At 54.0% G+C, this 25,256-nt stretch overlaps 12 protein-coding genes across 12 annotated transcripts; 9 read left to right on the top strand and 3 right to left on the bottom strand.

Annotated features, from left to right (window-relative positions):
- Positions 1-767: 767 nt before the first annotated feature.
- On the top strand, positions 768-1,577 carry A1O3_00089 (uncharacterized protein; the record flags this gene model as incomplete). The annotated part of the gene is made up of 1 exon (XM_007730241.1): positions 768-1,577. One exon carries the CDS (start codon positions 768-770, stop codon positions 1,575-1,577), a length of 810 nt encoding a protein of 269 aa, XP_007728431.1.
- A 1,321-nt stretch (positions 1,578-2,898) lies between these two features.
- Positions 2,899-3,257, top strand: A1O3_00088 (uncharacterized protein; the record flags this gene model as incomplete). The annotated part of the gene is made up of 2 exons (XM_007730240.1): positions 2,899-3,156; positions 3,225-3,257. The coding sequence occupies 2 exons, from the start codon at positions 2,899-2,901 to the stop codon at positions 3,255-3,257; spliced, it is 291 nt and encodes a 96-aa protein (XP_007728430.1).
- Positions 3,258-3,417: 160 nt separating this feature from the next.
- A1O3_00087 (uncharacterized protein) lies at positions 3,418-3,744 on the top strand (the record flags this gene model as incomplete). Its single annotated transcript, XM_007730239.1, has 1 exon — positions 3,418-3,744. A coding segment is annotated over one exon (327 nt), but the record flags the coding sequence as incomplete, so codon positions are not given.
- A 483-nt stretch (positions 3,745-4,227) lies between these two features.
- A1O3_00086 (NADH-ubiquinone oxidoreductase 78 kDa subunit, mitochondrial) lies at positions 4,228-6,593 on the top strand (the record flags this gene model as incomplete). Its single annotated transcript, XM_007730238.1, has 3 exons — positions 4,228-4,436; positions 4,500-6,404; positions 6,491-6,593. The coding sequence occupies 3 exons, from the start codon at positions 4,228-4,230 to the stop codon at positions 6,591-6,593; spliced, it is 2,217 nt and encodes a 738-aa protein (XP_007728428.1).
- A 1,008-nt stretch (positions 6,594-7,601) lies between these two features.
- Positions 7,602-10,981, bottom strand: A1O3_00085 (uncharacterized protein; the record flags this gene model as incomplete). Its single annotated transcript, XM_007730237.1, has 2 exons — positions 7,602-10,908; positions 10,968-10,981. 2 exons carry the CDS (start codon positions 10,979-10,981, stop codon positions 7,602-7,604), a joined length of 3,321 nt encoding a protein of 1,106 aa, XP_007728427.1.
- A 584-nt stretch (positions 10,982-11,565) lies between these two features.
- A1O3_00084 (uncharacterized protein) lies at positions 11,566-11,889 on the top strand (the record flags this gene model as incomplete). Its single annotated transcript, XM_007730236.1, has 1 exon — positions 11,566-11,889. One exon carries the CDS (start codon positions 11,566-11,568, stop codon positions 11,887-11,889), a length of 324 nt encoding a protein of 107 aa, XP_007728426.1.
- Positions 11,890-11,919: 30 nt separating this feature from the next.
- A1O3_00083 (uncharacterized protein) lies at positions 11,920-12,987 on the bottom strand (the record flags this gene model as incomplete). The annotated part of the gene is made up of 1 exon (XM_007730235.1): positions 11,920-12,987. One exon carries the CDS (start codon positions 12,985-12,987, stop codon positions 11,920-11,922), a length of 1,068 nt encoding a protein of 355 aa, XP_007728425.1.
- Positions 12,988-13,530: 543 nt separating this feature from the next.
- On the top strand, positions 13,531-14,520 carry A1O3_00082 (uncharacterized protein; the record flags this gene model as incomplete). The annotated part of the gene is made up of 1 exon (XM_007730234.1): positions 13,531-14,520. The coding sequence occupies one exon, from the start codon at positions 13,531-13,533 to the stop codon at positions 14,518-14,520; it is 990 nt and encodes a 329-aa protein (XP_007728424.1).
- Positions 14,521-14,923: 403 nt separating this feature from the next.
- Positions 14,924-15,760, top strand: A1O3_00081 (syntaxin-t-SNAREs protein; the record flags this gene model as incomplete). Its single annotated transcript, XM_007730233.1, has 2 exons — positions 14,924-14,967; positions 15,055-15,760. 2 exons carry the CDS (start codon positions 14,924-14,926, stop codon positions 15,758-15,760), a joined length of 750 nt encoding a protein of 249 aa, XP_007728423.1.
- A 154-nt stretch (positions 15,761-15,914) lies between these two features.
- On the bottom strand, positions 15,915-17,019 carry A1O3_00080 (uncharacterized protein; the record flags this gene model as incomplete). Its single annotated transcript, XM_007730232.1, has 3 exons — positions 15,915-16,084; positions 16,139-16,873; positions 16,932-17,019. The coding sequence occupies 3 exons, from the start codon at positions 17,017-17,019 to the stop codon at positions 15,915-15,917; spliced, it is 993 nt and encodes a 330-aa protein (XP_007728422.1).
- A 1,679-nt stretch (positions 17,020-18,698) lies between these two features.
- On the top strand, positions 18,699-20,366 carry A1O3_00079 (uncharacterized protein; the record flags this gene model as incomplete). The annotated part of the gene is made up of 3 exons (XM_007730231.1): positions 18,699-18,761; positions 18,816-19,000; positions 19,061-20,366. The coding sequence occupies 3 exons, from the start codon at positions 18,699-18,701 to the stop codon at positions 20,364-20,366; spliced, it is 1,554 nt and encodes a 517-aa protein (XP_007728421.1).
- Positions 20,367-22,378: 2,012 nt separating this feature from the next.
- Positions 22,379-24,989, top strand: A1O3_00078 (uncharacterized protein; the record flags this gene model as incomplete). The annotated part of the gene is made up of 3 exons (XM_007730230.1): positions 22,379-22,516; positions 22,618-23,201; positions 23,255-24,989. The coding sequence occupies 3 exons, from the start codon at positions 22,379-22,381 to the stop codon at positions 24,987-24,989; spliced, it is 2,457 nt and encodes an 818-aa protein (XP_007728420.1).
- Between the last annotated feature and the right edge of the window lie 267 nt (positions 24,990-25,256).

Raw genomic sequence — 25,256 nt, 5'->3', positions numbered from 1 at the left:
GCCTCTTGGCTCTTTCGCCCGCGCCCGTGGCAAATACGTAGTACTACGGAGTACCGTATTGCGTTAGGCACCCCACTACCTGACCTAAGGTGCTAGGGCTAAGGTCTGGATACAATATCGTCATTACATGAAATGACAGAAAAGAAATAGGAGGATCGCACCTCCATCCACGAGAAATGACCGAAACATGACTGCCCAGGTGCACTTACAGGCCTCACACCTCGGCCCATACCTCACACTTTAGGCACTACTAGTACTAAGGTACCTACCTACCTAACCTATCAGGTTTCGAAGACGTCATTTGTCGGAGATACAGGTCATGGCTCTCATTATTTCCGCACATATTGCATGCTGACGACTTGAAAGAAGAAAAGAAACGCGCAACTGAACGGCCATCAGTTGCAACAGAGGAAACCACTCTAAACCCATACGTACGTAGTACGTATATGTACCAAACTCTGGAGATATTTTGGCTCGCCTGTTGAATGGGTCGACCTCGGGAATTTATTTGTTAGAAAGAGACATCCCCATGGGCATGGGCATGGGGAGGCCTGCACTACGGAGTTAGGACGGCAAGCCTTGTCCATAAGAGGCATGTAAGCCGAGACTTGGCTGCGCCCTGCCACAACCCGCTATAGCCCTACGACGGCAGTATAACGACGCATAAAGTGCACGTCCTTCGCCATGCGAGGAGAATGCTGATCTGCTCTCCATCGACCGCAGCTTCACGCAGTCCAGAGCCCGACTGCTAGTTTACAATCAACAATATGGCTGCTCCACCCACTCAATATGTGCTGGCGATATTTCCCGGGTTCCAGCTGCTCGACCTGGCCGGTCCACTCGACATACTCAATGAGCTTTCTGAGAGTTCTGAAAACTCCCAGCTTAGTTTGACCATCGTCGCCGAGACGTCTGACCCTGTCCCCGTCAAACCGATTGCCCTGTCCTCTGCCAACTGGACCTTCGATCTGCAAGCACACTCCTCACAGATCCCAGGCCGAGTAAACGCTAGTTTCAATCAGTATTTGCAGCCGGACACCACGTTTGCAGACTATCTTGCGGCGGCCAAGTCAGGCAAGGCAAAGGCTGACGTACTTCTCATCCCCGGTGGGATAGGCACACGCCTGAACCGGCTCCACCCTGATGGCAGCAAGACATTGAATGTGCAAAGCCTGTACGACTTCCTGCCGAACATTGCCCCGCATATCAGCACCGCAATCATCACCGTCTGCACTGGATCGGATATCTTAGCGCAGTCAGGCCTGCTCAAGGGCCGGAGAGCCACCACTAATATGCAGCGATACGACTTTGTGGCACAACGTAATCCAGGGGTGTCATGGCAGTATGGTGCAAGGTGGATTCGAAGCCTGCCATCGGAAGCAGTAGGCACTGTGCCGATCGAAATCTGGAGCTCTGCCGGCATCAGTGCAGGCATGGACGTGACGCTGGCGTTCGTCGCGCACTTCCACGGAGGAGAGTCCGTGGCCACAGACCTGGCCAAGTCTTTAGAGTACGACTGGCGACAACTCGCGGAGGGAGAAAAAGATCCCCTGTACAAAAGGTACTATTCTATCTGAAATTTACGCTCGCTCTCTCGGCGCCCTATACCGTCTCGATGTACTTAGTTTTGGTGGCGTCTTGCTGAAGGCAGTTCCTTCTCACTCGACTCCTGCAGTCCGTCACCTTACGGGCCGTTTGGGGTCGAAGAAGCTTTCCTAAGGCCGGCAACAGGTCGACACACCCACAGTCTCAAAATCAAATCCTACTGTACGGCGAATGGGGCACATTTGGGCACATTTGAGGGATAAGTGGTGGTCCTCAGCTCTCTCCACCAGTACCGAGAGATCGCATCTTACTCCAAAATTGACTTTGAATGACACCGCCGACGCCCGAGTTTCTATATTTTACCCTACTAGCACTTTCCCCCCCTCTAAAGTTGGCCGGCTACAATGAGGCAGGTCTTTGAGAGGGAAAGTGAACGATCATCTGCCTTCCGCTTATCCTGTAACTTCCCGACAAAGGTGAGCATCTTGAAGCAGCAAAGGATTTCAGGGAGAGGGTGCGCTTTGTGAGGCTCAAGTCGTACAGCGTTTCCAGCACTAAACCTTCTACGAGACAAGGCCCCAGCCTTGTCAGGTACAGACCAGCCAATCAGCATGCCCAGAGTGCCCAGAGGCTGGCGCTCCGACCACAGAGCAATGCTCCATGGCTTCGATGTCAACTTTCTCCATGCAAGTAAGCTTTCACCAAAGTCCGGTTGAGCTCCACCACTCCAGTATTTGTCCGGAGTTCGGTATGGATCAGGACCGAGACATCGACGCATCGTGGCCACTGACTCTGTTTCTGCCCTGGCAAAGCATTACCCTGAGGAGGGAATCTCCTGCAATTCCGCTTCTTCGGGCCTTGAATATCTCTGCCATTTTAAGATGCATCCACGCAAAAGAGAGGTAGGCAGCTTAGATGTTGGGTTCTACAGTCTTTTCAGTGGAACGCCGACAGTTCGCGTGCTAGCCTGCTGAGGGCATGTTTTCCCAGTGCTTTATCGGAACCGAATTCCTCGAGGGCGCAGAGATTTCCTGAGAGGATATCGCCCACCGGCTCGACAAGCAGGCCCTCCAGAAGGTAGGAATACTCCCCCGCGAAGGGAAGTGAAGGTCCTCGGCCCCTGTGTATTCCACCTGCAGCGTAAACGCTCCTCTCGCATTTGAACGGCTCATCCCTCACTTGCAACGCAATTCGAACTGGATAGCAGGAATCCTGGCCTTTACTCACGCCTTTCTGCGCCAGTACCTCCGACTCAAACGCCAATTGTAGAACACATCCCATCCCGTACCTCACCTCGTCTCAAAACACTTCTTCGACAGAGCCTCTATTGCTATTTGCTGCCGCTGGATCAAGATGCCTTCTGTAACAAAATACAACAGTGTCCACCCGGAAGTCGTGGTTGCTCATGTGCAGAGCGCCACTGCTAACGGCGAAGATGAATATGATGATGACGATGCGCTATCTCCTTCTATCGTGGGCGACTATGACGAGGATAGGGATGATTGTGAGGATGACACCAGCGGCACTTCGGAGTCTGATATAGACGACGACGACGACGACGACGACGGTGGTGGTGGCTTGGGCGTCAACCCCGAAAGCAGCGACATTGAGGTAGACATTTCTGTGGTCCTCAACCGCCTGCGGTCTTCTCAACGACTGGCCATGTATCACCCCTGCAGGCAAGCACCACGACGCTCTATCTCCATCGTTAGGGGAGATAGCGACGAGGGGGAAACCGCCATCCCTCCTCGGCCACGTCGACGACTACCTGAGCGCTTCCCAACAACAACGCCAACGCCAACAGCGACAAATGAGCCTACACAGAGGCGGGAGCCTATTCGAGCTCAAGACCCGAGCGCGGCCACACACGGGAACCCGTGCCTACACACCTGCATGCTGTTCCCCCTGACCGACAGGAGCTGCTTCAAATGCGACATGCACACACTTGTATACTGGGCTGTGTCGCGTCTGCATCTGTGCCAAATCTTATGGGAGGTTATCCCAGTGGCAGAGCGCCCAGAAAACTGGGAACAACTATACGAGGCAGCAGGAATGGATGTGGAGGAACCACGCCGAATGTGCGGATGGTATTGGTGGTGGAGAGTTGTAGAGGATCGCAGTTCTGGGGATTTATATGCGTGGAGGGCGATGAAAAGTTATTGGCACGTCGTAAAGAGACTCCTTCATGCCGACGATCCCTCTCCGGGGTACAGATTCTTGTCAGATTGACTCATGAGTGCAAGTGTGGTGTTTCGTGCTCGTTGTTTGGTATTGGCCCGGCCGCACACTGGGCCGTTTGATGAGCTCGATCAAGATCTGAACGTCGTGGATGATTAACAAGATATCACCTTATTGGAAGCAAGGCATTGATTAAGCTGCCGTCACCCATTCCAGCCCCCATCTAGTATTGTCCAACGTAGCTGAAGTGCAGTGCTTGTTCTGTAGAGAATAGAACGTGCCCACAAAATCTCCATTAAAGCGGCGGCAGAATGCTACTGGATAGGGAAGGCGCCAAGTTTCCTTACAGCCAATCACAGGCGGCACAATCGGGGTTTGCGAGACAGTGATCAAAGAAACATCGAGGAGCTGGCCTGCACTCAACAGTCGGGAGCTCATTGTCGACGCCACACTCCTCCCACCACGTTCAAGCAATCGTAGCTGAGACCAGTTCGGCCTGTCAAGATGCGGTCTCAGCTTCTTCGCGCCGCTGCGCGCTCCAGGACTTGCTCTCTATCCCGAAAGACGACCCGGACCTTCACCTCGTCTGCACGACGGCCCGCCGAGGTCGAACTCACAATTGACGGCAAGAAGGTGTCGATAGAGGCCGGGTCAGCTTTGATCCAGGCCTGTGAGAAGGCCGGTGTCACAATTCCCCGATTTTGCTACCATGAGTACGCCGACCCGTCCGCATCCATTGACGTGTTAGCCTGCCACTGACCAGGGTTCTTGTCTAGAAAACTCCTTATTGCCGGTAATTGTCGTATGTGTCTAGTCGAAGTCGAACGAGTCCCAAAGCCCGTGGCCTCCTGTGCATGGCCCGTCCAGCCCGGCATGGTTGTCAAGACCAACTCGCCCATGACACACAAAGCAAGAGAAGGTATCATGGAGTTTCTGCTCGCCAACCATCCTCTAGATTGTCCCATCTGCGACCAAGGTGGTCAGTGCGATTTACAAGATCAGTCAATGAGATACGGCGCCGACCGGGGTCGCTTCCACGAGGTCTCGGGCAAGCGCGCAGTCGAAGACAAGAATATTGGACCATTGATCAAAACTTCGATGAACAGGTGTATCCACTGCACGAGATGTGTTCGCTTCGCCAACGAGATTGCCGGCGCGCCGGAGCTGGGCTCTACGGGTAGAGGCAACAGTCTGGAAATCGGCACATATCTGGAAAAGAACCTTGATACAGAACTCTCGGGCAACGTGGCCGACTTGTGCCCAGTTGGGGCTTTACTCACCAAGCCGGGAGCTTTCAGCTATCGGCCTTGGGAACTCACCAAGTTCGAATCGATCGATGTTCTGAACGCGTTGGGCTCCAACATCCGGGTGGACGCCAGGGGTCTGGAAGTCAAACGCATCTTGCCCAGGTTGAACGACGACGTCAACGAGGAGTGGATTGATGACAAGACACGATTTGCGCTGGACGGGTTGAAAACACAAAGATTAACCACCCCTTTGATCCGGAAAGATGATAAATTCTTGCCCGCCACCTGGGAGCAGGCGCTTACCGAGATTGGCGATGCATTCAACAGACTGAAGCCTGCCGAAAATGAATTCAAGGCCATCGCCGGACACCTCATTGAAACCGAGTCCCTGGTTGCGCTGAAAGACCTGGCCAATCGATTGAACTCGGAGAATCTTGCCCTCGATCAACCCGGTGGCAGTGCCCCGATCGCCCACGGTGTGGATATCCGAGCCAACTACCTGTTTAATTCCAAGATTACCGGTGTCGAGGACGCAGATGCTATCCTCATCATCGGCAGCAACCCACGATGGGAAGCTGCTGTTTTGAACGCCAGAATCCGAAAGCAATGGCTGCGAGCGCCTGTTGAAATCGGCTACATCGGAGAAGCCTTCGAAAGCACTTTCCAGTACGACCACCTCGGTACCGATGCTGCAGCCGTGAAGAAAGTTCTCTCCGGCGACTTTGGCAAGAAGCTGTCCACGGCAAAGAAACCCATCATCATTGTGGGTAGTGCTGTTGCTGAACATCCTGACGCTGCCGCCATCTTTGAGACAGTCGGCAGCTTTGTCGACAAGAACCAAGCCAACTTCATCACCCCCGAATGGCAGGGCTACAATGTCCTCCAGCGTGCGGCGTCACGAGCTGGCGCTTACGAAGTCGGCTTCACCACTCCGTCAACCAAAGTGGCGCAGACGACCCCCAAGATAGTGTGGCTGCTGGGCGCAGACGAGATTACCGAGGCAGATATTCCGAAAGATGCATTTGTCATCTACCAAGGCCACCACGGCGAGACTGGTGCCCAACTGGCCGATGTCGTCCTCCCTGGCGCAGCGTACACTGAGAAGTCGGGCACCTACGTCAACACCGAAGGCCGGGTTCAAGTCACACGGACCGCGGTTTCATTACCTGGCGCCGCAAGAACAGACTGGAAGATCATCCGCGCGGCGTCCGAGTTCCTGGGTGTCCCTCTACCCTACGACGATCTCGAAGTTCTACGAGACCGTCTCGAAGAGATCAGTCCCGCCCTGCGACGCTACGACACTCTGGAACCAACTACTCTATCCAGCCTGAGTAAAGTGCAACTGGTGGATGCAAACAAGGGCGCTAAAACCTCGGGCAAGCCGTTCGAGCTGCCGATCAAAGACTTTTATTTGACGGATGTCATTTCGCGAAGGTAAGCCGCACTCTGGCCCAGAATGATTTTTGGAACGGGGGACACGGTTCGTGTCAGAATATCATGCTAACGTTTTGATGCCACAGTTCACCGACCATGGCGCGCTGCTCGGCTGCAAAGAAGACCGGCAACCCCGACACGAACTTCCTGGCCCCAGGCGAGCCAGAGCCGCAGGTGTCGTACGGTTAAACATTGGTAGACTTGTAAATTTGAAGGCAATGGGGGGATTTGCTGTTCTGTTAGGTTCCCGGTCGCCTCGCCTGCATTTGTGATGAAAATGGAACATCGTTGGTTGAGAGGAATTCTCACCGATCAGCACTTGGACGTAGAAGTCAAATGATGAGAGTGAGATTGAGATTGAGGTCGAGATTGAGGTCGAGATTGAGGTCGAGATTGAGGTCGAGATTGAGGTCGAGATTGAGGTCGAGATCAAGAACAGCACTTCTGAATAAGAGACGCACCTGATCCTGATCTACCCTTCCTTATTCTTAGTTCCTCATACCAAGCTTGAATGTGATAGCTACCTACTTACCTACCTGTTGTCTTCACCCCTCCTGTCCCCTACTAGGATCCCACTTGTACGGAGTAGATAGATAGATAGTCATATTAGTGGATGGTGGATGGTGGCTGGTGGCTGTGTGGACGAGAAGGAGAAGGAGAAGAGGGCGAAATGTCGGCTGGAACAGCAGAAGAAATATGTATTTATATACAATCATAACTACCTTACCACTAAAACCACCACCACCACTATCAATTAACAACACCAAGTTCAATCCAATCCAATCCACCTCAACTCAACTCAATGCAATTATTGCTGTCTTTTACCTCGGGTATTTATCTCTACCACTGTGCCACTCCCCTTCCCATTGCGCCAGACAGCTTCAACTCCAGCGTACGTAAATCCACTCAAGCCTAAGGCCGGTCATTAACCATTCATTCATTCGTTCGTTCGTTCGTTCGTTCGTCCACTCGGTCCTCTGTCCACTCGTCCACTCGCTCCGTCACTTGTTCCTCGTTGAGTGGCGTCGAGTCCTGCCCCCTGCTCTGCTATAATGCTTCGGGCTGTGGTCGTCTAAACCCAGCTCGAGTCCGCCGCACCTCCTGCATTGTCGCATATCTTGGGTGTTGGTATGCTCAGAGCTAGTAAAGAGGAGAGAAAGATCAAGTAAGAGAACGAAATATCCCGACGTACGTCGCTTAACTACCGCTATCCCTCGCTTGACTTGTCAGCCGGTCAACTTCTGCAATCTCTCGATCATCCATCTCCCGTTCCTGTCGCTCCTGACGTTGAAGCTCCGCAAGCTCTTCGTCTCCACCATCGTCCTCGGCGACGACGTCGTCATCGTCGTCATCGTCGTCACTGCTACCGCCAGCATCCAGACTTCCGTCGCCTGCCCCTTCGGCTCCTTCCACCTCGGGTCTACGGCGCTTCTCAAAATCTTGTGCGTGTGCGGCCGCGATCACCGTGCCCACGCGTTGCAAGGCACGCATTCCCGGGGTGCGTGGTGTCATGCGCGGTGTCAAAGACGTCGATGTCCTCCGGCGGCGGAGTGACGGCGAGACGGTCACCGCAGTTTCCTCAACGTCGATTCCGGTTGTGTGGTGCAAGTCGGGCTGGGCTGGCTCCTCACCTAGGAGAGTTGGGTTTTGTCTCCTTCGAGCAAGTGACGAGGAGGTCTTGGATGGCACTCCAGGAGACTCGGGAATGTCGTAGGGCAATGGGATGTCCCTTGAGGCGCGGAACTTGCCCACATTGTTGCAGTGTTCGTTCTCGACACGGAACAAAGACCACATGCCTCTGCGGAGGACTTCGGCCAGATTGACAAAGAAGGACATGAACGCCGAGTGCTGCACGTCACTCGTGAAAATCGCGTACAGGATCCATTGTTGTCTAAGCACGACGTCTAATATCATCGCCACGTAGTAGACCCAGACTTGCTTGTACGCAAGTTGGTCGCGTAGGAATGGATGCTTAGCCCACGGGTTTCCGAGACTGAAGTCCATGAACACGTCCCAAAAGGAAGCGTAGACACCATTGACAGCGGCAACTGTGATGAACACCGCTCTGAACCGGCTATTCATCTCAATGCGATAGAGCGACAATGTCATATAGTAAGAAATGTTGCCGAGGTATTTGACAAAGTTGGCCAGATGAGGGAACCAGTTGCGTGTATCATAGTATCGGCGTAGACATTGGAAAGAACGCCATATGGCCGGAAGGGCGCTGAAAAAGCCCAGCAGACGGGAGTGGCTCGAGTTGCATTGCACCGGATTGTTCCAGTCGTTGACGTAGAGACAGAAGAAGACTTCAATCTGCCCCATAGCATAAGTCTCGGAGCAGTACATGTCACCTAAGTAAAAGTCCCGAAACTCCACAGGGTAGAGGCCAGCAAGCAGAAGTCTCCAGTTCGAATACCCCCACCATCTCCTTGCGTTGTAGTACAGAGCCTTGAACGGAAGGACCATCATGATCAGTGTGATAGCGATTAGCACGACTGGCCAGTAAAGGTAGAACCCAGCGCCAGGGGCTTGTTGAAAATTGATGTAGAGGAACAACCCATTCAGAAACAAAAAGAAGCATGGCAGTTCGGACAATTGCCGCCAGTCGAGGACATGCCGAGTGTCGAACTCGAATACAAAAACGTAGTTGATATGTGCCTGGGTCCAGATTCGGCAGTCAAGACAAAATAGAAGAAACAGAAGCAGGCCGAGGAAGTAGCCGGCATAGAGCTGCAGCAAGTAGCTCGTATTTGTCGATATTGTTGGATCCTGGTCGAACAGTAGCTTCGCACCTTGAACGAGTCCGGATATGCCAAAGCAAGTGCCTGCTGCAACATAGAGGCCATTACGGAAAGTGGTTCCTGACTGGTCGCCGACTCCTGACCGGGATCGAAGCTTTCTGACAGCCATCTTGTGGTTTCCACGTTCAAAGTATCGAGCATATAGATCTTCGACCGCAATGAGGTGGTTGTCGACCACGTCGCTTTGTACGAAATAAGCATTGTTCACCTTCTCCGACATGTATTGAAGCGTTGGTCTGGCCTGTACGAGCTTGTCGTACTTCTTGTTTATCTTGCGAAAAGCGGTGCGGTTTAACAAGGCGTAAGATTTGAGTAACTCCAACCCTCGGTAGTACTCTTGCAATGCCTGCTTGAGCCGTCTCTTCGCGAATCTATATGGGACGTCGTTTGGACGCTTGTGTCGAACGTAGTCTTGATTGGCATCCTTGATCCACCTCCGTGCCTTAGGGCCGGGAGGAGAACTCAGTTGCTGCATCGCTTGTGAGGTCTTACCGATGGCGGTTCGACGCCCTAGAGCCTCCCCAATGGGTTTCTTGATGAAGGCTGAACCGTTGCCGTTGGGGTACGCGTTCTCCTTGCTCGAGGTTCTCGACTGATCATTCGAAGGCAACCCGACACCCCCAGCAGGTTGCTCAGAGGTTTCCATGGCCTTCTGCGTTTCCAGTATCTCCCCTAGTCTGCGATCTCTCATCTCGTGTAATTGATTCCGAAGAATCCCTAAACGGTCTGTCGCCTCCTCCTCTTTCATTTTGTAGAACGATTCGATCTTCTCCAGCTCCTTGTCTAAGAACGTAAAGAAATCGGCCTGTTTGCCATCGAGATCTCTGTAGGCTTCAAGCTGAACATCACTCGCCCCGGGCTCGTCTAAAGGATACGCGGAGAAGAACCTCCTGAGCCTAGAACGGGGATGTGTATTCGGCTTCGTACCAGCTATTGATTGACTCTTGTCGGCGTGTCGGCGCTTGAACATGGCTTTGGTAAGACTTCCCCCAATATTGTGTTTGTGAGGTGAGGTGGTTTCACCGACATGATAGGGATCAGGAGCGGAGGGTACCTGCGCCGCCTCGGGTAGATGGAGACCATCGACAGCGGGCGGTATTCCTTCGTCAGTGTCGATTCGAGTTCGAGTCGGTGTGAGCGCAGGATCTGGCAATTCAAGGGCCGCAAATTGTCCAGGCGTCTCCTCTGGTGATGGAGTGCCGACAATGCTCCCGTAGTTCTTCATCCGTCTTCGGCTAGACGTGTATCCATGGTCATCATGTAATGGTCTTCTCTCCGGCGTTGGCGCGTCACTTGCACCTTGTGTGTGGGGGACGAGGATAGGAGGCGAATGCGCGAACAAAGTCCGGCTTGCCTGTGCAGTTTCAGGCCGTTGGTATGGATCTTCAGCTCGCTCCCGCTCGATCCCTTCCACCTCAGGCAGCGATCGAGTAGTTTGAGTGGTAGTCGGCCGCGGTCGGTAGAAGTCATAGTGAGTAAAGGGGATTCTTTCTAAGTTGTCTTCGGGAAGTAAAGCAGGCCGGACCGGAGAACCAGGCGTCCGGTTGAGATTTCGCAGGGCTCTTGAAATGGCCTTGATTTTCTTCTTCCCTTGCTGGTACAAATTAGTTGATAAGTCCACATGAGGGTTGTACATTCTGAGGCTTGCCTTGTAGTCCAGATACTTGACCCTCCACTCTGGAACGGCTTCATCCTCCAATTCCCTGTAGTGGTCAGCGCGTTACGGTGACGGATACAATGCACCATGAGGATGCTGACGTACTTTGCAAACTTCATGTCAGGTATCAAGCCGTTTCACCTGAATATCTCGATCCCCACCAATGCTCCAAGGCCAAGATATTCAAGATGCGAATATGCTTGCTGCAACCGAGATACATAAGGTAGAAAAGCAGCCATCGAGCACCACAATCTAGCCGACGCTGCGTTTGTCAACGTTGTGTAAAGTACAGCGTACCTGGCGGAGGAAGACGAAATAACTGGACGACGAGCGTCATAAACAGAGGACGGCTCCACCACGTGCAGGGATGACACGCCGAGCATCGTCTCAGCAAGAACCCATCGACAGAATCGAGTCATTACAAATACATTTTCCACTCAAGTGCGGCAACGGGCTACTAAACTGGCGGTAAGTGAAGCTGTCTGGCATAACCATTGTTGGCACCTACTCCAGTGCAAACGCAATAAGCAGCCAGGCGGGGAAATAGCAAAGGCCAAACGTGGATGGGCACAAACGCCGAACAGAAGGTAGGTACGAGTACTTACATCCTCCCATCATCTTCTCAACCAGTGAGCACGCCACAAGCCGGTCCATTACTATTGTTACGAGAGCCGGATCTGATCAGCGCGTCCACCCCTCCCAAATGGTCTACACTATCGTCGTGCACATGCGTGCAAAATCCTCCGACCCAACAGTGGTTCAAAAGCTCAAAGACAAGCTCATCGAAGCATCCCAGGTGTATTCGAAGGACAAGGAGACCATCTCTTGGTTTGTCATGCAGTCTGTCCACGACGAACGAGACTTTACCATTGTTGAACGATATGAGAAAGAGAGCAGCCAGAAATACCACTTGGAAAATCCGTACTGGAAAACCTTTGATCCCTATGTCAAGCCGCTGCTAGAGGGCGAGATGGACTTGAGGAGATTTGAAGAGCTGGATACTAGCAAGGACGTTGTCATTGCCTGAGCCAAGGGGGCTTTCAAAAAATCTAACATTTCAATCATCACTGATGTACTTTTCAAACACCTGAGCATAATGCCTTTTGCCAACGTCTCGGTGGCTTCGAATCTTGGTCCGCAATTGTGCCTCCCCCCAGGTATCATATTTTGCCCGCAAAAATGGGCTGTCAATGCGTTGACCCTCTTCCGACTCTCTAGTATTCCACCTTTTGTTGTCAAAGTGCTCCCATAGCGTCTTGAGATCTTGCTTCGTCAAATCCGGTTTGACGCCTTGAAAGAACGGCACGCTGTACCTGTCATAGTCTCCGGGAGGGAGCAGGACACGGTGTGTAGTTGCTTTGCACACCCCATTAGTGACCACTTCGAATGCCTGGCCCATGTTGACCACCAAAGTACCTGGAACCGGCGGGACGTCGAGCCAAGCCCCATCCTTGGAGAGAACTTGAAGGCCTTTGATAGTGGGATCTGACGCCTGAAGAAGAAAGGTCATCCAGCCGGAACTATCCTTGTGCGGGCCCACGCCTTGTGATTGAGCGTCGAACGTGGCATCTGGAGACGGTCTGTAATGTACCAGTTTGAGACGATCTTGTGGGCCAGTAAAGCCCACAAGGCTGTCAGGTGGTAGGTCCAAAGCTTCTGTTGCCACCCGTAGGAACCGAAGGGCCAAGTCTTGCAGGGCTGTGATGTACGACTCGACTATCTCGCGAAACCTTGGGACAGCGTCCGTTTGGAGCCATTGGTTAGGACCTTGGAGCCTCGTGTACAAAGGGAGGGCAGGGTTGAGGCTGCGTTTGTCAGGCAAATCATTTGCAAGCTCGAATTGCTCCCTCTGGTCCTGAACTCGAGCAGTGATCTCCGCTCCAAATTTGCTGTAGCCGAGAAAATGAGGAGACTGCACCAGGGCCACAGATTCCTTCACGTTCTCGGGCAAGGCAAACAGATCTGGAAGAATGTTCACGAGGTCCTGAATGATAGCCTCGTCAATGCCATGATTTGACAGATAAAGAAAGCCCACGTCAATCAAAGCATGGCGTATGTCCTCCTGCGACTGACCACGGCTGGAGGGTTCCTCAGCCTTGCGCAAGTCGATCGTTGGTACGGACATTATTTCAAACTCCGGTGCAGAGTAACTGCGTCAACTCCGTTCAAAATTCCATCCTGGAAAAGAAAAAGGAAGTCTCCCTTTAATTACCTACCTAGGCACCTACTAGGTATTGTTAGTGACCGGGCACGCAAGCGTTGAGGTTCTCAGAGGCTGCTTAGTAAAGCGGCATGATTAGACTACCTGCTTTGGCAAGGTGCAACGGGCACTTTTTATGCCGCCCCATGCGCTTCAAGTTATGGAGTGAGAAATACATATAGTCACGGTACAACGTCTCGCCGTTCCAGCACGTTGACAAGTCAGATATGGCGTCAACACGGCAGCCTGTTCTGTATATTTGTCGGAGTTGTCGGCAAGGTGTCCGACATGCTTCACAGGGAACACGATCATTCAGTACCAGTCTCGCAAGATCCAAAGGTACCTCGAACATTCTCGGGACAAAGTTGAAATCATGCAGCTAACAGCACTGAAGTAATACCCTCTTTTAGCTCTACGCCCTCTTCAGAATTCGACGAACTACTACTATCATGGCGGCAAAAGGTCTTCATGCCTGCCGCACTGCAGGATCATCACCGAGCTCTCATCTACAAACCCTCACGGCACCAGACGCTCATCAACGAACCCGGGGTCACTGTCACCATGTCCAACGATGAAGAGATCAAACTGGAGCCGATGAACTTCTACGATAAGCCAAACAAGAAAAAGTCTTTGCGGGCGATCTTAGACATTCTAAGCAATACGAATAGCGATGCCGCCTGGAAGAATTTGCCCCCTTTTCTCACCGGAATGGTCCTGGCAAAAGAGACAATCCCCACATTCTTCTTCGAAAAGATCACAAGAAAAGCGAGCGAAATGGGCAAAGAACGCATAATAATCCTTTGCGCAGAGAAGGCAGATGAGACTGGTTTGAGGCTGTCGAAGAAGGGTGTAGCAAGAGAATTGATGCTTGGCCTTCACACTCGTGCTGCTCTTGCGGACTTCAAAGGCGATGAGCTGGAATTGGCGTCTCGACGAGCCGAAAGGGTGGCGCGAATGCTCGAAGATGAGTTGCACGGCGCCACAAAGCTCAAGGAGGATGAGGTCGATTCTCGAAAGTCGCCTCTGGTTGCGAGCGTGTTGACGGAGCTCGCAGCAGCAAAGGCAGTCAATGGATTGGATTCCGATGTGGCCAAGGCCGCAAACTACGCGACAAAGATGCTCCACCTTGCATCAGCAGGTTCTCATGCCGGCTCAGTCAAGCCGCCAACCGGGACGGGCAAGATTGAAACGCGCACTTTGGAGAACACCGTGCTTGAGGACCTCTTGCCGCTGCAGAGTGCGATCAAGTTAACCTTGGAGCTCGACTCTATCAAAAAGTCTTCTCTTGGAAAGCAACTTACAGCACAACTGAAAAGGGCGACCAGTACAATCGAGCAGAGTCTGAAGATACTCCGCGAGAATGCAGATGGTCAACCCAGACGAGGCCTCGAGATGTATGATCAGCTCCACGGGACGCAGTACAATGAGGTTGCAACTGCCCCGGCTGGCAAGGAGTAAGCGGTGGTGAATAGGTTCATAGATATGCCCTGGTACTCTATGGCAAGGACCATGGGTACGCTGTACAAGTAGCTACGAGTTCCACCTGAGTGCAATTGTGGCAGCTGAGATACACTATGCTCTCTGCGCCGGGATAGCCTTGAGACTGGCATTGTGTCTGTATAGTATATAGTTATAATATCCGTCGTGTACGGAGTACGGAGTAAGGCTCGGCGAATAGCCTCCGATGACATTGGACGGTTCCACAACTTTGAACCACGTTGGCTAGGGTGGCAGCCAGGCTTCATCCTCCTCACATTCCCCTCGATATACACACATCGCCGCAACTACGATGATGCAGTAGTGCCCCAGGAGCTGCGCTTGAGCGCCGAGGAGTCTAAAGAGGCTTCAAACAGTTGAGACCATGGCGGATCCTCAATCTGAGGATCCCTTCCTTGAAGTTCAAACGTGAGTTCCAACATCCTACCACTCTCACTTTGCACACATATCCTTTGTTCGAAGGCCCAACAGCTGACTTGCTCTTGCTCTGCAAAGGGACGTGCAATCGACACTTCAATCTACGCGCCATCTCTTCTCCTCGTACCTCCGCATTCGCACCCTCTCGACATCCGCTACATCGCCCGAACTGCGGCAGTCCCATGCCGACTTGCAGGCCAACCTTGAAACCTTGACTACCGACTTGGCAGACCTACTTGAGTCTGTATCTGCCGCCGAATCTGATCCCTACCGATTCGGTCTTGACGTTGCAGAAGTTCAGCGACGAAGACAATTCGTCAAGGATGTCGGTGACGAGGTCGAGGGCATGCGCCGCGAGCTCGAGGGCGTCACTGCAGATTCCCATATTGCTGGACCTACCCCCGCCAGATCGGGCAGGCTCCCGGCGCCGGCCACCTTCGAGGATGGCGACGACTCCGACACCGAGGGTGACCCGTATGGTGCGTTCGAGGCGCAGCAGCAGGCAACCATCATGGCTGAGCAGGATGAACAGCTTGACGGCGTGTTTCAGTCGGTCGGCGTCCTCCGTGGACAGGCGGAGGATATGGGGCGCGAACTAGAAGAGCAGGGTCATTTGCTGGACGAAGTTGACACGTTGGCTGACCGCGTGGGCGGCAAGCTAAGTGTTGGAGTAAGAAAAGTGGGAGAGGTGATCAGAAAGAACGAGGACAACGTCAGCAGTTGCTGCATTGGAGTGTTGATTGTCATTTTGATCATCTTGTTGATTTTGGTTATTATCTTGTGAACAAAAGGAAACACATTGCAACGCGCCGACAGAGGTGGGCATGCAAGGTTGTCGAGCGAGGATCCTCAACGGCATCCCGCTCTCAAAACTACATTTGGACGGTCAGGTGTTACATTGCGACAAATCCTGGTCAGCTAAGCCGAGGACCAGCTACTCAGACGTTGCGTTGGCGTTTGCGTGGCCTCGCATCCTCTGCTTCAACCTCCGGTGCGATTTCTCCTTCGACCAACTCCGGCACATCGTCATCTTCCGACGAGTCTTCACCATCATCAACGAGAATGCCGTTGACTTCTGATGAGGATGAAGATTCCTCTTGAGCAGACACTAGACGAAGGTCAGTCTCACAGATTTGGTAGTTTGCGGAAGGATGCCTCTTACTGAAGTAGTCCATCGCGTCGGGCCACACTTCTTCCGCGAGCGCAATCGCAAACTCCTCACCGGCAGGGAAGATTTCGACTTCCAACATTGGCTCTTCGTCTTCGTCCTCATCGTCCTCGGCACCATTGGCTCTGTCCTCCCCCGCCTTCTTGGGATATGCGGTCTTTACGGCCCCACGAAAGCCAAACCAGTTAAAGAAGCTCGGTTCTAGCTCAGGGCTTTCATCCAGCTTGACCAGCTGCTCTCGCAGCTTTTCATGCTGCCACAGCGACTCCCGCTCCACAATGTCGATTTCCGTCTCACCATTCTTCAGCCTCAGGGCTTCCTCCGCGGCATAAAGCTCAACAGCAGCGCCGAGCAAGCCATGTGTGACGTCCTTCTTCTTGCCTTTCCATTTGATCAGAACTGGTCGAGACACCAGACTGCCGGGGCCATCCTCTCGAGGCTTGTACTCAAACTCCTTGACCACTTTGCGGTCCTCAATGAACTCGTTCTCGGCAAATTCGAACGTAAACCGCAGGCTGCGCGGCTCTCCTGCAGTTTCAGACTCGATCTGGTATCGCTCGACGGAGAACGAGGTGATAACAGAGATGAGTGCAAGGTCGTCGGGTGATAGAAACTGTTGGATTTCTTCCGGGCCATTCCCAAAGACTGTGGGCCAGAAGTCAGGCACGCTGTTGAGCAGCGTCTCACGCTTGGAATAGAGAGGTTTCAAAGCGTACTCCTTTCTTCGCACTGGAACGAAAAGGTTAGCGACATAGAGACAAGATGCCCATTCTGGGATGCTACATACAGGCGTCGAGTTCGACTTGCGCAAACTCTTTTTCCAGGTCTCCAAGTTCCGCAAAGACCACGGCGGCATCGTCTACAGGTGCTGTCATCTTTTCCAATATTTGCGCTGATCTAGACTTGATGTTTTAGATCGTGCGATTCGTCTTGTCTGCAGATGGAGGTCTACTCGTAGTCTTCAAGTTTGGGCGCGTTCAGAAATTAATTCTGCCGCGGAAGATGCCAAGGCGGTGAGAGGCCGGGACGGAGGGTCTTTTCTCCGGCGAGCGCGAGCGCGTGTCTCCAGAATTCCCTCCCATCTTGTCATCTTGCCCGTCGCCTTGACAGTAGCAGTGGCTTTCTTTTTCAAGAAAGGACAAGCTCAAAGCATGGCGATATCATTCATTCCACGGAGTACGGATACTCCCTCCGTTGGAGGCGTTAATTAGCGACAGCTTGCCGTTTAATGTCTCTGACCCCGGTTCGCAGACCCTCCATGAGCGCCTGCGCCCTTTACAGTGGGCATGATTGGGCCACGACTCTGTGGCACTTTAACCCTGTCCTCGAGTGCGGCCACGGTGTCCAGGCAAGTGTGTGCGGCATGGTCTCGTCCCCATGGGCTCAGCCAGCGGGGTCTCAGCATCTGTGTACGGAGTACGGATGCCCCATCTGGAGTACGGATACTGTATCCCCATCGACGACAGGCCTCACAGTGGAGTTTGGAGGTTCTCAGATCGCCCTCACCCTCGCTTCATTTGTCTGCCACGTTTCTGAGGAATCCTCCTTCGACCTTGAAGTACGGTAGTACGGAGTATGTCAAGGCGGTGTGATCTTCGCTTCATGAGCCATCGGGCCCGCTCATTGTGCAGGGCCCTTCTTCTAGGTGCGTGACAAAGTTGCATGTATGCACCCATGGCTTGCCTACGTTACAACGCACATGTTATTGAGTGGTCGGAGTCGAACGCCATTGGGGATTTCCAGCAGGGACTACTGTACTCCGTACTCTAGTTTGGGAGTGCCCGGACAAGCAGCAATCTATGGCTCGTTTCGCTCGAAATGACACCATGTGCGCTCTTCGACCCCTCGTATCTATTCAACCTATTCTCCATCCGAAAAGTCGGGCTAGTCTTCTGCCAGGGGCATCCTCTTCACCAAAAATATAGGAAAGGCACCAACAACGAAGATTGGAGTCCTATCAGAGCGACATACGGCATTTTGGTTCAAGAACAAGAGGGCTCAACAAGCTCATTAGTCCCTGCAGGCATACCTCAGGTAAGTCTTGACCGGCATTTATCATCTAGCGGCACCGGCCCCGAAACAGGTGGCGCATTCCCAAGCACTACCATATGCACCGTGGTGATGGGCTACAAACTTTAGCTCACCATTGGCGGAAGGGAGTCGAGGAACTTGTGATGTGTCTACCGGATGTGCGCCCCCATCCCTTCCGACCCCAGCAGCCCCGCCACAAGGGGACAAGCAACCCTTGGGAAATGCAACGCCTTTGTTGTATCAACGTTTAGAATGCTAACAAAAACAATGCGATGATGGTGGAAGCGGGAACTGGTCACTGGTTGCTATCTCGCAGCTGCCACTCTCAGCTAAGCGCAAACTATGCCTTGTTTCGCTTCGACGCCTAGGCGTACACCCCTACATCTCCCAGCAGAGGGACGGAAGCCGCCTTCAAGAAGCAAGTAGGGGTTTTTATCTCTCCTTAACCACGGCTCTTCTTCCATCTCTCCGTTCCACTCCCTTTATATGTGCTTTCCCTTCACAGTCGTGCATTGTCGTCAGCATGGCAGTGTATACTTCAGACGCGGCAGCATTGGAAGCTGCCGGCAAGAAACAGGTGCTGAAAGTACGTGTGCTGACCAAGTGATGCTCGTGCTTGGTCTCTAACTGCTGGATCTAGCGAGAATGGAACTTCTGGGCACTGCTGGGGATGTCAGCGACGACATTGTGCACCTGGGAAGCCACCAGTGCCTTGTTCGCTGGGGCATACACTAATGGCGGGCCTGCTTCTGTGGTATACGGCTTCATCGTGTCTGTGTTTGGCACGCTGTGCATTGCAGCTTCTTTGGCCGAAATGGCCTCTATGTACGTTGTTGCGGGTGGTTGCACTCAAGAGTTCGTGTCGTGGCTAACGGAGATTCTCAGCTCACCAATTGCTGGAGCGCAGTATCATTGGAGCGCCGAGCACTCGCCGCTCGAGTGGCGCGCCCTCATCAGCTACATCCAGGGCTGGATCACCATTACTGGCTGGGTTGCAGCCGTGGCGTCGGTCTGCTACCTGATCGCTACCATGATCCAAGGGGTCGCCATCCTCAACTACTCCGGGTATCAGGCGGAAAGATGGCATGCGACCTTGATTATGATTGCATTCGCTGGGATTGCCGCTCTCGGCAACACCCTTGGGAAGAAGCTGTTGCCTCTCTGGGAGACCTTGGGAGGGGTTCTACACGTGCTGTTTTTCTTCATTGTCATGATTACCATCCTCGCGACCAGCGATAAGTCGAGCAATCGCGACGTCTGGGCTACGCTGATCAACGACGGTGGCTGGAGCAGCGACGGCGTCAGCTTCTGCCTCGGGTTCCTGACCCCGGCATTTGCTCTGGCCGGTGTGGACGCAGTCGTCCACATGAGCGAAGAGGCCTACGATGCGCCCTTGAATGTGCCGCGAGCCATGATCTGGTCGGTGGTGATCAACGGGACGGCCGCCTTCGCGTATATCTTGACCATCCTGTACGCCATCACCGATACCGATGCCGTGTTTGCGACCCCCACCGGATATCCGATCATCGCTGTTTTCCTGCAAGCGACCCGCAACCAGAAGGCGGTCACGGCCATGATGACCGCCGTCATCCTGGTGTTTTCCATGAACCTGTTTGGGTGTATGGCCTCGGTCTCGCGACTGATCTGGGCGTTCTCCCGTGACAAGGGCCTGCCGTTCTCAGGCTTCTTCTCCCACCTCACGGCGTGGAACAAGTGCCCGACCAATTCGGTGCTCGCGATCTTTGTTTCCGTCTCGCTGCTCTCCTTGATCAACATCGGGTCAACGACTGCGTTCAACGCCTTGATCTCGTTGACGACGCTGGGCTTCTATTTCTCCTACGCCATTCCTACGGTCTTGTTTGCGATGCGTCGATTCAGCACGGACAATCCGATCCGATTTGGACCGTGGACGCTGGGCCGGTTCGGTCTGGCCATCAACATCCTGTCGGTTGTGTTCTGCCTCTTCCTCATCATTTTCCTGCCGTTCCCGCCAATCCTGCCCGTCACCAGCCAGAACATGAACTACGCCTCTCCTGTTTTCGTGGGGGTCATGGTCATTGCCGCGGTCAACTACTTCCTTCGTGCCCGCAAGCGATTCCATGGTCCGATAAAGGAAGTTAGCAGCGAAACCAGCAGTGAAAATGTTGTCCATGAGTCAGTCATGTCGGAGAAGCAGGCGCCGGATTCCTAGACGACGGTTCGGGACGTCGAGAGCCACTGCATGTATATGCGTGATTACAGGAAGCACCGATGGATGCGTGGATGTCTCTGACCTGGGTGGGAAGAAGACGGACAGTGTGTGACTTTAGACCTCCTTCTGGGCTGTGAAGCTGGAGTGCAGGTGGTACGGAGGCTGGCATTGAGGCCGTTACGGTGGACAGAACTTGGAACTGTGACGTCGCTCCATATGGTTGATTTCAATTTACCCAGTCTCAAGGGGAACAGGGACTGAAGTTCAGGGTTCAGGGCAGAATGGGCTGTCGGCTAAAAGTCCTGGTTACGTATTCAACCATAGGGAGGGAATTGCTATTCTATTCCGATCTTGCTTAGCAGCGTCACTACTGTAACAGTAACAGAGGCATGAAATCCGCCTCTCAGAAACAAGAGACGCGACACGGGGGTGTTGGGTGTTTGGTCAACAGGCCTACCTAATACTAATCGTGTCTAGCTCGATGTGGTGGAGCGCAATCTGAGCCTCGCAATCAAATGTTACTACAACAATACTCAGGACGCACCTTTCTCCGTTGACAGTCACCTCAAGTCCGAGCCTGGACGGTGGCATCAGGAATACTGGGACGGAGCACGGAGTAAGGGCCAGGGCCTCGCCCATCCCAGCCTTGCGATATACATGGCAGACCTCGACCTCGGGGCCAGGCCGGGCGAGGGCGAGGGCGATGGCGACGGCGCAACGGTGAAGGTGGCTGTGGCTGTCAACCCAGGGCGGGCAAGCGTCGCCACAGATCTCACGGCGCTCCGGGCAGTGGCCTAAGGCTGTGGCTGTGGGCGTCCCAGGTGCCAGGTGCCAGGTCCCAGTGGGCGGTTTGATGTTGGTGTTGATGCAGTAATTAATAATTGAGGCTGGCGCCTCCATCGGGCCTAAGCCCCTGAACGGCGCGCTAAGGAAGCTTGTACGGCTGCCTAGGCCCAAAGAGGCAAGAAGCTACCCCTGACAGGATGGTTGAAGGGTCGCTCGACTCAGCCTCCAATCGACGGCGTCTGTTGCACTCCGCATGGGCGCATGCTGTGCCTTGCAGCCCTCGCAGACCTTGCCAGACCTTGCAGGCCCCCAGCTCTGGAGATTGAGATTGTCGAGTCCCATCACGCGCGAACCGAAGTTGACACCGCTCCAGAGCCGCTGCAACTCTGCTCCTCACAGAGTCGAGTCACTACTGCTACGTAGTATCCCGTATTTCGACATCCCCCGGCGCCAGGACCACAGAAGTCAAGTCAGCAGTTTAGAAGGGCAAACAAGTCCATGTTCCGACTAGTACGGAGTACACCTCACGCGTCCCTTGACACCTACGGTCCGGAGCACGTTTCGCGAGACCCATCCCATCATGCACACTACTCCTGAGTCGGGTCAGGACAAACAGGCGAGGCCGAGACTGCCGCAGGATGAAGAGATACCACAGAGTACTACTGCTATACAGAGTCAATACAGAGTCAATACAGAGGCTATCCCGAGTGCTCATGGCCTACTACTGTCGATTGTCGCCTTGGCCCCAAAAGTACATCCCATTGTTAGTCCAATCTCTACCCGAATCCATCAGTATACGCAAGTGTGTTCCAGATGGACTGACCACCAGCGACCATGTGGAGAGATGCTGTCATCCGACCATCCAGCATCCAGCATCCAGCATCCAGCATCCAACTCCAACTGTGTCCAGGCCAGTCGCGGTGCTCACTACTCACTAAGCTTCCTTCATATGGCCTCTTTCTGACTTGTGCTTTTCTCCCTCTCCTCCCTGTTTTCCCTTTCGCTCTGTTCCTCTGTACCCTCACCTTCCTTTTACCCACGGTCCTTTCCTTTGCTTTACGCTGCAAGCTTTTGCTTGCGTCCAGTCCTTCCAGACCTTCATTTTCTGCTCTACGGGCCTCTTTTGCCCAGTCACTCCTTTCGTTGTGGAAGCCCCAGCCCAGGTTCTATCCTTTTCCCACATTTCAGTCTTTCTTTTTGGCACGACTTCCTCGTCCACCCTCACCATGGCTCCGACCGGTTTAACTGCCAGCTTGCTGGCGGCACTTACGCTCTTTTCTTGTACAATCGCTTCACCCATCCTCGAAACCCGATCAAGACCTTCCAAACGGGCTTTCTCCACCCCCAGTCTTTCCGTGTACTGGGTAAGTAAGAACCAGATGACCAGCAACCGATCATCGCGGGGAGGGGGTGTGGTGTGTGGCGTGTGGTGTGTCTTGGGCGCTGACTCTCATGGTGAATATAGGGCCAAGGACCCGGCCAGCAAAGACTGGCCGATTTCTGCCAGGATACCACCATAGATGTCATCCCGATTGGTTTCGTCAACGTCTTCCCCGACCAGGCGGGCGCCAACAATGGATATCCAGCAACTAACTATGGCAATGCCTGTGGCAGTCCGTATTGGGTCGCCCCGGATGGCACCCAGACCGAGATGTTCACCAGCTGTTGGCAGATCGCAGAAGACATTCCCGTCTGTCAGGCACTGGGCAAGAAGATCCTCGTCTCTATCGGTGGCGACAGTCCCGGAAACTTCATCGCCTCATCCCAATCAGCCAAAGACTTTGCCGACTTTCTGTGGGGAGCATACGGTCCCCCTCAAGACACCACCCAAACCCTCTATCCCCGACCATTCGGCGTCGATGTAGTGGTGGACGGGTTCGATCTGGACATTGAATCCGGCGGCCCCTTCGGTTACGCCGACTTGGTCACGGAACTGAGAAGCCTTTTCGTCGGCCAACCGAAGCAATACTACATTTCTTCCGCCCCGCAGTGTATCGTCCCCGATGCTCACTTGGCCGATGCCATCCAAAACGCCGAATTTGACTATGTGTATGGGCATCTGTCCCCCTCCAGGTTGGTGAGAAGCTACTGACATGGGCTAGGTTCGTCCAATATTACAACACCGATCAATGCTCCGCCGCATCTCTCTTCACCACTGGGTCATTGAACACGGCAACCGACATCTCATTTGGCTGGGCCAGCTGGCTTCAGACCTACTCTAAGAATCCCAATGTGAAGCTGTTCGTCGGTCTCCCAGCATCCACCGACGCTGCCCATTCCCAAGACTACCTGGACCTGACCGAGGCCAAGGCCTTGATCGAGGCATATGCCTGCAGCAGCACCTATCAATCCATCTTTGGCGGTGTCATGCTGTGGGAAGCCACCTACTCGGCCAACAACCAGATCAATGGGAAGAGCTATGCTCAAAACATCAAGGATCTGTTCGGCGAGTTGTCTTGCGCCCCTGTGGTAACTACCACTACATCGTCCACTACCACGGTCACCAGCACCACGCTCACCACCACGACTACTGAAGCTCCAGTCACCACTACCACCACCACCACCGTCGCTGTCCCGACGACGACGACGACGACTACGACCGAAGCTCCAGTCACGACGACCACCACGACTACTGAAGCTCCAGTCACTACCACCACCACGACTACCGAAGCTCCAGTCACCACTACCACCACTACCACTACCACCACCACCGTCGCCGTCCCAACGACGACGACTACCCCCCCATACAGCTTCCCCACCACCTCTTGGACATGGACAAACTCAAGCACTTCCAGTACCACCATCACCACCACCACCAGCAACGAAGTCGGTCCCATCGGTGGCTCAACCTCAACTTCAGGCAGCTCTAGCACGATCAGCACCACCACTTCGAGCAACGAGGTTGGACCAATTGGCGGCAGCACCACCACAAGCACCACCAGCCCAGCAGCGTCAACCACGTCTTCGACCACCACCACTTCCGGCAACGATGTCGGTCCCATCGGAGGAAGCACCACCGTCTCGACCTCGACCTCGACCTCTACCGCCATCGGCGGGACGTGGGCTGACTGGACCACGACCAGCTCATCAAGTGCTGTTGTTGGTCCCATCTCGACCTCGGCATCGACCGCAACCACCACTCCGTTCGCCTGGGAAGACTGGACGACAACGACCGCGCCCACCACCACCAGTGCTCCCGTGACCATTGGGCCCGACTACACCACAACCGTGTGGGTGACGTCCTACATTGACATCTGTCCCACCGGCTTCACCACGCTGCCATTCACCCTGACCACGACCATCACCGTCACGGAGGCCGCGCCCACCGCCACAGCCACTCCTTTCGTTTGGCCTACGGGACCCAACGGAGTTCCCACCGGCTTCACCACCACCGTGACCGTGTGCTCGGCGTGCGCCGAAACCCTGACCACCGTGACGCTGACCATCCCCATCCCGACCGCCACCGCCGTCCAGACCCACACCGTCGTCCCCGTCGAAGCTGCCCAGCTTTCCACCAAGACCGGCGCCATCACCCTCACCCTGACCAGCGGCGGAAGCGGAACCACCGAGACCATCGTCAGTGCGCCGGCGCCAACAACCATCTCTCTGGAGTCGGTCGTCGCTCCCGTTGCCACGAGCTCAGCCTCGGCCTCGACCACACCACCAAGTAACAGCGGCTGGTTGGCGCCCGCCGCGGCGTCAGGATCAGGATCTGTCCCTGCCTCGCCAGTCTCTCCGGCCACGTACACCGGAGGTGCGGCACCGACCGAGTTGCCAGGTATGGTATGGAGCGTGGCGGCATGTGTGGCGGTTGCCGTTGCCGGCCTGTTGATTTAATTCTAGCATTGCATTGCATTCGATTCGATTCGATTCGATCTGATCTGGCTGCTCAGTCTCTGGATTCAAAATAGCGTCTGATCTGATCTGTCGTGAGCGAGCGTCCTGTCCTGTTGTATAGATGAGATGAGACGCGACATGTGTACATATCTGTCTGTATCCAGTATTCTCTCTAGTATCCAGTATTCAAACGCAGGCCCTAGCACTTGCCATACAGTATCCGCTCTACACTACGGAGTACACTCTTATGAGTTCCCCATACCATAC

The sequence above is a fragment of the Capronia epimyces genome (assembly GCF_000585565.1).
Source record: "Capronia epimyces CBS 606.96 chromosome Unknown aczIQ-supercont1.1, whole genome shotgun sequence".
Taxonomy (NCBI): Eukaryota; Fungi; Ascomycota; class Eurotiomycetes; order Chaetothyriales; family Herpotrichiellaceae; genus Capronia; species Capronia epimyces.
This window is presented reverse-complemented; position numbering and strand designations above follow the sequence as displayed.